This window comes from Hemiscyllium ocellatum, assembly GCF_020745735.1.
Source record: "Hemiscyllium ocellatum isolate sHemOce1 chromosome 27 unlocalized genomic scaffold, sHemOce1.pat.X.cur. SUPER_27_unloc_2, whole genome shotgun sequence".
Classification (NCBI taxonomy): Eukaryota; Metazoa; Chordata; class Chondrichthyes; order Orectolobiformes; family Hemiscylliidae; genus Hemiscyllium; species Hemiscyllium ocellatum.
The window spans coordinates 2,742,298-2,751,851 of NW_026867487.1; the positions used below are offsets into that span (position 1 = coordinate 2,742,298).

A 9,554-nucleotide genomic window follows, 5' to 3' on the forward strand; every position below is an offset into this window, starting at 1 on the left:
ATGCAGCTCCAGTAGCACTGGGGAGGGTCAACCTCGTCCAGGATGAAGCAGCTGTACTTCATTGATATATAATCCAACACCTGAAACATTGACTTCCTCCGTGACTTCTTCAACAGCGGTTTCCAAACATTACAAACTCCACCACTCTGGAAAACAGGGAGCAACAGCTACTGAGGAACATCACAACCTGCAAGTTCCACTCTCTGTCACTGACCAAGCTGATTTGGAATTATATCACTGTTCCTTCATAGTGGTGGGGTTAAAATCCTGAAACTACGACCCCAATACCTCTGTGGGTTGCTGCATTTGTGACTGTTCATAATTTCCCAGGAGAAGGTGATAGTGAGCTGCCTTATTGAAATGCTGTCGTCCATTTGGTGTACATTGATAGACAATGGCAGTGGGGAGAGGATTTTAAGACTTTGGCCCAGCAACAGTGAAGAAATCTGAGTGAGGACGGTGTGTGGGTTGAATGGGAGCTTGTAGGTGATAGTGTTCCCATGTACCAGCTGGCCATTTCCTTTTCATGGTGGACGTCATGAGTTTGGAAGACAAGGACTGATCGGGCCCTAAAGTAGGCCCTACCTATGATAGAGGCATAGGTAGTGTTTTAGAACAGAGAGACCTCAGGCTTCAGACATACAAATCTTTGAAGTTTGTATCACAGGTAGATGGTGTGATTAAGGTGTTTAGTCTCCTTGTCCTCATTGCTCAGACTTTTGAGTACAGGTGTTGGGACGTTTTGTTGAGCTTGCATAGAACATGGGTGAGGCCTCTTCTGGAGTACTGTATCCAGTTCTGGTTGTTCATTTGTAGGAATGATATCATTAAACTGGACAGGGGTCAGAAAAGATTTACCAGAAGTTTGCCGAGAACGGAGGTTTGAGACTGGAAAGGCTTGGGTATTTTTTCCACTGGAGCACAGGAGGTTAAAGGGTGACCTTATTGAGGTTTATAAAATCATAAGGGACATAGATAAGGTGAATGACAAGGGTCTTTTACCCAGGGTCTACCCTATTCATCGAATTAGTCAAATAGTTACTAATTTATTTCGCTCGATAATACCATGTCCCAGGCTTTGAACTTACAAACATCTTCTCTTTGTGTCTGTCTGGGTTTCCTCTGGATACTCTGGTTTCCTTCCGCAATCGAGGTGGATTGGACATGCTAAATTGCCCATTGTATCCAGGGATATGCAGGCTAGGCGGGTTAGCCATGGGAAATGTGAGTTATGGACCTGGGTAGGATGCCCTTTGGAGGGTCGGTGCAGAATTGATGGGTCAAATAGCTTCTACTTGCACATTAGGGATTCTATGGCCCATGTTCTGGATAGCAGGTCATCAAATTCACAAGAACACAAAATGTCTCTTTGGGACTTTGCAAGAGTACTGTAGAGGACAGTTGGTGTGATTGTTCTCTCCTACTCAGGAAGAGGTTTTGCAGGCAGTCTCCCCGACTCTGTTCCAACAGATAAGGGTTTAAATGGTCTGTTTCTTCCCCAAAGGTCTGGGCAGCATTCAGGAGACAGGGCTAAGGTCCACTTCCCAAATTCCCTCAAGCACCGCAAATTTCCCGTCTATCTGTGGCCGGGTGGTAACCACAGCCCTGATCTGGGAGATTGTTATCAGATTCTCACACAGACGATCTGTCTTGTGAAAACAATACAAAAAGCTAAAGATCACACCGGGTCAGACATGCATCCACGGAGAGAGAGAGAGAACAAGCTAATGTTTCGAGTCCCGATGACTCTTCATCATAGAATCAGAGGTTCCCTACACTGTGGAAATAAGCCATTCCGCCCAATGGTTTCATACTGACCCTCCGAAGAGCATCCCACACAGACTCCCATTTCCCCTCCCCTATCCCTGTAACCCTGCATTTCCCCTGACTAACCCACCTCGAGGCGAATGGTCCAGGGTCAGTAAGGAAATGAAGGGACAGGGCAGTGGCAGAAAAAGACATCAAGGGCTACCAGTTCAGTGGTTGCACAGCAGTGCGAAATCGATGGGATGAATGGCCTCAGCTCCACCCCAAGACTCCTAGGACTGGGAGGAGGTGACCGCATATCGGCGCTCCGATTGGTTGGACGACCTTTGGTCCTCCAAGTGAGATCTGAGCTGCCTATTGGTCAGGACATACGTTGATCAGATGGCAGCCCCGCCCCCTTGATGGGAAGGTCACGTGGTTTGGCCCTGTAACCGAGGCGGCTCCGGTTTGGTTCCACCGGGGGGGAAACCTTCCGGATGATCCGGTTCGTCTTTTCTTTCTTTCATTTTTATTGTATCACCCGCCCGCTCTATTCTCTCGGACATTTACACCCCTCCCCCTCGGAAGGGTCACTTTCTGCCAAGGAGCTCTTCTTGTGGGGGCCCTGGGGCCAATTTGCGCATGCGCGTCTGTCTACCCATGGAACAAATAGAGTCCTTTCTGCCGCGCGGGGCCTTGTGGGATGGCCCAGCCGCCCTTGTGGGGGCCCATCTCCCGCCAGGGGCTGACCAACCACCCGACCGGCAAGGGAAGTTTCTCAGCTGAGCTCCCCGGGATGCTGCAGACCAGCCAGCACCAGGAACAGCAGCAAGGCCGTTCAGCTTCCTTGAGCCTGCCCTACTATTGTGGGCCATGGGTCATCTTATTCAAGGCCGTTGGATGCCTACTGGAGACAGTTTCCGCCTGGAATTGGCGGGTGTTTCTGTGACTGAATAGATTAGGGCTGTAGTATCGATGGGTAAGAGTCAAACTGATTGAGGACTCTTGTTCGGGTTAAACACCACACAACAATAGGTTTATTTGGAGGCACTAGCTTTTGAAGTGCTGCTTCTTCATCAAGTGGTTGTGAAGTAGGATCATAAGTCCCAGAATTTATTGCAAAAGATTACAGTGTCATGCAGCTGAAATGATAGATTGAACAAACTGAGATTAAGTCTTTCATCTTTTAGAATGGGTTTACTCATTTTGATTCTTCAATATGTAAATCCCAGAACTTCTTTTAAGTCAAATTTTCAAGACAACTTTTATAACAAAAGGTGCCAACACAGCTCAGACAATGCATTAAAGGTGTGAGAGGTAAATGTGTCTGTATCCCAATCTTGAGTCAGACTAGTTCTATTTCTAAAGTGGAATATAGTGGCAATTATTTTGGTATGGTGGCTTAGTGGTCAGCACTGCTGCCTCACAGCACCAGAGTCCCAGGTTCCATTCCAACCTTCGGTGACGGTGTGGAGTTTGCACATCCTTCCCATGTCTGTGCGGGTTTCCTCCGGATGCTCCTGTTTCCTCCCACAGTCACAAAGATGTGCAGGTCAGGTGAATTGGCCATACTAAATTGTCCATAGTGTTAGGTGCATCAGTCAGAGGGAAATGTGTCTGGGTGGGTTACTCTTCAGAGGGTTGGTGTGAACTTGTTGGGCTGAAGGGCCTGTTTTCACACTAGAGGGAATCTAATCTTCAAAAAAACCTGTTGGACTATAACCTGGTGCTGTGATTTTTAACTTTATCCACCTCAGCCCAACACTAGCTGCTCCAAATCTTGTCAGGATAGATGTGAAAAGAGAAAAAAAAAGAACTGCAGATCCTGCAGGTCAGAAACAAAGACAGAAGTCGCTGGAAAGCTCAGCAGGTCTGGCAGCATCTATGAAGAGAAATCAAAGTGAACATTTCAGGTCCTTTCTGAGGAAGGGTCTCTGGCTGCAAAACGTCAACTCTGATTTCGCTTTACAGATGCTGTCAGACCTACTGAGCTTTTCCTGCTACTTCTGCAAAGGATGTTTTCCCTTGAAGGACATTCGAGAACGAGGGATCACTGTTTCAAAATAAAGAGTTGACAATCTAAAACAAATAGGAAGAGGAATTTGGAGCTCTCCACAATTGGTCATGGAAGTAGACTTTGAACCATTGTAAGGCAGAATTACATAGGTTCTTGACAAACAAGTCAGTAAGTGGATGGATATCGATGGATGGATGAGGTCATGGATTAATATTATTGAACAGCAGAACAGGCTTAAAGAGCTAAATGTCTGGTCCTAACTCATATGTACCTTTCGATTGCTTTCAAAGCCATTATTCTTTGTGTTATCAGTAAGTTTGGCTTTCGACTCCACAGTCAGTGATTTGAGTCCATGTCCTCAGAGCATCAGCCTGGAGTTTCAGATTATTAGTCAAGTGTCATTACCAATGCGCCATCCCCTCCCCTTGACCCGGTGCAGCAGTCACATGATCTGCTTCCTAAATCATGAATGTCTTCATTTACAATCACTGCCAATTTCAGAGCTGTCTGCTTCCATCTCCACTCCTCTGTCTGTGCTTAACCTTCCCCCCCTCCCCCCCCCACCCCCCGACACTCTGCTTCCTGCCAACGTGCTCATAGAATAATAAAATGGCTTTCTTCGGAGAGAAAATTGGCTGCAAAGTAATTGTGCTCCATCTTTCTGTTTCCCCATTTATTTTACAGGGGTTTTACATACGAGACCTCCCTTTAAGATCTGATCCAGGAGCCAGTTTCATTGGGATCTCAATATTGTTGGTGTTTGCACATGGAAGGAGAAAGCAGCGACCGACTGGTGGATAAACCACACACTTGTACCGTGTGTGGCCTCACCGTCATCCTTTCGCCTGACCTGGAGAGACACGTGCACTGTCACAGCGAGGGGCACCCAGGGGAAGGTGGGGACGGCGAGACAGGATTCAGCTCACTGTCCGTGTTGGAAGATGGTCAGCGTCCTGCCGCTGAGGAGAGTGTGTGTGGGAAAGGTTTGCCCTATCCCTCCCACCTACAGGCACACAAGTGGGTTCACTGCGACAAGACACCGTGGAAACGTTCTGACTGTGCCAAGGGCTCCAAGAGCCCGCAGCAGGCAAGGCGAGACCAATGCCAACACACTGGGCAGAGGCCTCTGTTGTGCTCGGTGTGTGGGAAGGGATTCACTCAACTATCCGACCTGCAGAGACACTGGAAGAGCCACTCCGTCCAGCCGCTCCTCGAGTGCTCCTCTTGCGGGGAAGAGTTCACTCGCTCGTCTTCCCTCCTGAGGCACCAGCAGTTTCACACCAATGCACGCGCGTTTCAGAGTTCTGATAAACGCTACCCGGAGCAGAGGAGGCATCTGCTGCAGGGAGTTGGCGAGAGGCCGTTCGCCTGTCCCGCGTGCGGCAGAAAGTTTGCCCGCACCTCCAACCTGCTGACCCACCAGCGGGTCCACACGGGGGAGAGGCCGTTCGCCTGCCCGGACTGCGGGAAGGAGTTTGCCCAGGCTTCCAACCTAGAAACGCACCAGCGGGTCCACACCAGGGAGAAGCCGTTTACCTGCTCGGTGTGCGGGAAAGGATTCGCTCGGTCGTCCGCCCTCCTGACCCACCAGCGGGTCCACACCGGGGAGAGGCCATTCACCTGCTCGGTGTGCGGGAAAGGGTTCACTCAATCCTCCAACCTGCTGACCCACCAGCGCATCCACACCGGGGAGAGGCCGTTCACCTGCGCGGTGTGCGGGAAGGGATTCATTCGGTCCTCCAAACTACTGACCCACCAGCAGGTCCACACCGACGAGAGGCCATTCCCCTGTTCGACCTGCGGCAAGTGTTTTAAAAGCACCAACAGCCTGGTGATCCACCAGCGCTATCACACTGCAGTCCGACCATTCGCCTGCTCCGAGTGTGGGAAGGGATTTACGGACTCGTCCCACCTGCTGAGGCACCAGCGGGTCCACACGGACGAGAGGCCGTTCACGTGCTCCGTGTGTGGGAAGGGCTTCATTCGGTCCTCCCACCTGCTGAGGCACCAGCGGGTTCACCCTGCTTCTTAGCATGTGACCCTGATGGGAGCTGGCCTGAAGTAAAATGGACTTGGTGAATTCCCGTGTTGTTCCTTTGGGTTGCAGCCTGTTCAGCTGATGGTTCCCTTCATTGAATCCCTCATGGTGTCACATGAACTCTGCAGCCCAGGCCATTTGGCTCAGTCAGTCTGAGAACACAGTTCTTCACCACTTGAGCCTCGTTCCATTCTCTCTTCATCAAGCACCCATCACCCTATCCTGCTGTTCCTTTCTCCATCTCGCTTTTTTTCCCAGCTATTCCCCCTTCAGTATGTTAACATAGAACAGCCCAGACCCTTCTGCCCTCAATGTTGTGCCAGCCTTCTATCCTACTCTAAGATTAGACTGACCTACATACCCTCCTTTGTACTGAGGGATGAAGGGCTCCTGCAGAAACGTCGGTGTTCCTGCTCCTCGGATGCTGCCTGACCTGCTGTGCTTTTCCAGCACCACTCTAATCTTGACTCTAATCTCCGGCATCTATAGTCCTCACTTTCGCCTAACTCCCATGTGCCGAGCCAAGAGTCACTTAGCTGTCCCTAATGTATCTGACTCGACACCCACCACTCTCTGAGTAAAGAGCCTATCTCTGACATCTCCCCTAAACCTTCCTCTAATCACTTTAAAATTATGCCCTCTCGTGATAAACATTCCTGCCCTGGGAAAAAGCCTCTGGCTATCCACTTTATCTATGCCTCTAATCGTCTTATACACCTCTATCACATCACCTCTCATCCTTCTTTGTTCCAACGAGAAAATCCCTAGCCCCCTTAACCTTTCATTATAAGACATGCCCTCCAGTCCAGGCAGCATCCTGGTAAATCTCCTCTGCACCCTCTCTCAAGCTTGCTGTAATGAGGCGACCATAACTGAACACAATATACCAAGTGTGCTCTAACCAGGGCTCTATAGAGCTGCAGCATAACCTCACAGCTCTTAAACTCAATTCCCCTGCTAATGAAAGGCAACACACCATACGCCTTCTATACAACCCTACCAACTTGGGTGGCACCATTGAGGGGATCTATGGACATGGACCCCAAGATCCCTCTGTTCCTCCACACTGCCAAGAATCATGCCTTTAACCCTGTGTTCTGCATTCAAATTCAACCTTCCAAAGTGAATGACTTCTCTTTTCCAGGTTCAACTCCATCTGCCACACTCAGCCCAGTTCTTTCTCCTGTCAGTGTCTCATTTCAAGCTACAACAGCCCTCCACACTATCAACAACACCTCCAACCTTCAGGTCATCGGCAAACCCACGAACCCACCCTTCCACTTCCTTATCCTAGTCCTTTATAAAAATCAAGAGCAGAGGTCCCAGAACAGGTCCCTGCAGAACACCACTGGTCACCGAGCTCCAGGCTGAATACTTTCCATCTACCATCACCTAATGGCCTTCTAACAGCCAGCCAATTCTGTAACCAGACAGCCAAATTTCCCTGTATCCCCCGCTCCTTACTTTCTGAATGAGCCAACTATGGTGAACCTTGTTAAATGCATGCTAAAATCCATGTGTACCATATTCACTGCTCTACCTTCATCAGTGTGTTTTGTCACATTCTCAAAGGATTCAGTAAGGCTTGTGAGGCATGACCTGCCCCTCACAAAGCCATGCTGACTATCTCTAATCAAACTATGGTTTTCCAAGTAATCATAAATCCTGTCTCTCAGAATCCTGTCCAATAGTTTACCCACCACTAACAGAAGACTGACGGGTCTGTAATTCCTAGGATTATACTTCGCAGTTCACCATCCCAGCCAGCTTTATGTTATTCCCTACACTTCTGCCTACACCAGTCCTACTTTCCAGCACTAGGTCCTTGGTGCTGAATGTCGTGACATTTCAAATGTTCATCTAAGTGTTTTTTTTTAAAGGTTGTGAGGTTTCCAATCTCAACTACCCTCCCCCAGGGAATGTGTTCCAGATTCCCACTCCCCTCTGGGTGAAAACAGATCTTCCTCAAATTCCCTCGAACCTCGTGCCTCTCGTTTTAAAGGTGTGCCCCTTGGTCTTGACCTTCGGATGAAGGGGTGCAGCTGCTTTCTCTCCACCCTGTCTACCCCCCACCCCCTCACAATCTTATACGCCTCAATCAGAATCTCCCTCCACCTTCTCTGCTGTAAAGAAGGTTAAAAAAAATCACACAATACCCAGGTCATAGTCCGACAGGTTTACTGGGAAGCACTAGCTTTCGGAGCACTGCTCCTTCAGGCGATTGTCTTTCATCTGAATAGGTCCTGTGTATGCGTAGGACTTCTCCGTAGGGGATGGCTGTTTTAGTACATTTTGGGTGAGTGTATCAGTGGGTTTGCAGTAGAGTGAGGCGCCCATCCTTAATGGAGATGCATGTGTCCAAGAATGAGACTGATACTAAAGAGTAGTCCATGGTAAGTTTGATGCTGGGATGAAACTTGTTGATATCACCGTGGAGTTGTTTCAGTGACTCCTCGCCACGGGTCCAGAGGAAGAAAATGTCAGTATACCTGGTGTGTAGTGTTGGTTGGAGGTCCTGTGGAGAGAGGAAGTCTTGTTTGAAGGAGTGTCGCTCCGAAAGCTGATGCTTCCAATTAAACCTGTGGGACTATAACCTGGTGTTGTGTGGTTTTTAACTTTGTACACCCCAGTCCAACACTGGCACCTCCAAATCATGTTCTAAAGAAAACATCCTGAGCTTATTCAGCCTCTCTTCATAGCTAAAATGTGCCATTGTAGGCAGCGTCCTGGTGAATCCCCCCCAAGTACAATCACATCCTTGTCATAGTGTGGAGACCAGAACTGCACACAGTACTTCAGCTGTGACCTAACCCAAGTTCTGCACAGAGCTGAAAATGTGTTGCTGGTTAAAGTGCAGCAGGTCAGGCAGCATCCAAGGAACAGGAAATTCGACGTTTCGGGCACAAGCCCTTCATCAGGAATCCTGATGATTCCTGATGAAGGGCTTGTGCCCGAAACGTCGAATTTCCTGTTCCTTGGATGCTGCCTGACCTGTATGCTTTAACCAGCAACACATTTTCAGCTCTGATCTCCAGCATCTGCAGACCTCACTTTTTACTCAAGTTCTGCACAGGTCCAGTGTAACCTCTATATGTTCACTGATAAAGGCAGGGGTCCTGTATATATCTTTGTCATTCCCCGATCAACCTGCTCTGCCATCTTCAGGGATCGGTGGATGGGCTCCCCCAAGATCCCACTGTTCCTCTGAATTTCCCCGTGTCCTGCCATTCATCGAGTATTCCCTTGTCTTGTTCCTCTTCCAAACTGCGTGGCCTCACATTTATCAGGGTTAAATCTGACCAACTCAGCTATACCCTCCTGCAATCTAAGGTGTCCCTCATCACTGCCAACCACTCATCCACAAACTAACTTATCACTTCCCCCCAGCATTCTCATCTGCACCATTTATGAATATCACAAACGATGAGGGGCCCAGTCTTCTATCACCACAGTCTGTCCCCTGCCACTAAACCAATTATTGGATCCAACTTGATGAGTTACCTTGGATCCCATGAGCTATTACCTTTTACCAGTTTCCCACGTGGCTCCTTGGAAAAGGCCTTGCTGACATCCATACAAACTACATCAACTGACCTACCCTCATCCATGTTCCTGATGAGGGGCTGATGCCCGAAACATCGATTCTCCTGCTGTGCTTTTCCAGCACCACACTCTCGACTCTACCCCTCATCTACACACTTGGTCAAGTGTGTTAGTTCTCTCACCAAAATCATTAAGCCCACACAACCCAGG

General features: G+C 49.0%; 1 protein-coding gene across 1 annotated transcript; it reads left to right on the forward strand.

The window, feature by feature from the left end:
* The first annotated feature begins 2,217 nt into the window (after positions 1 to 2,217).
* On the forward strand, positions 2,218 to 8,557 carry LOC132807643 (zinc finger protein OZF-like). Its single transcript, XM_060821693.1, has 2 exons — positions 2,218 to 2,251; positions 4,448 to 8,557. The coding sequence occupies exon 2, from the start codon at positions 4,530 to 4,532 to the stop codon at positions 5,793 to 5,795; it is 1,266 nt and encodes a 421-aa protein (XP_060677676.1). The 5' UTR covers positions 2,218 to 2,251; positions 4,448 to 4,529; the 3' UTR covers positions 5,796 to 8,557.
* Positions 8,558 to 9,554: the final 997 nt, after the last annotated feature.

Coding starts and splice junctions, on each gene's coding strand:
- LOC132807643 (XM_060821693.1), top strand. CDS start 4,530: ATGGAAGGAGAAAGCAGCGACCGACTGGTGGATAAACCACACACTTGT.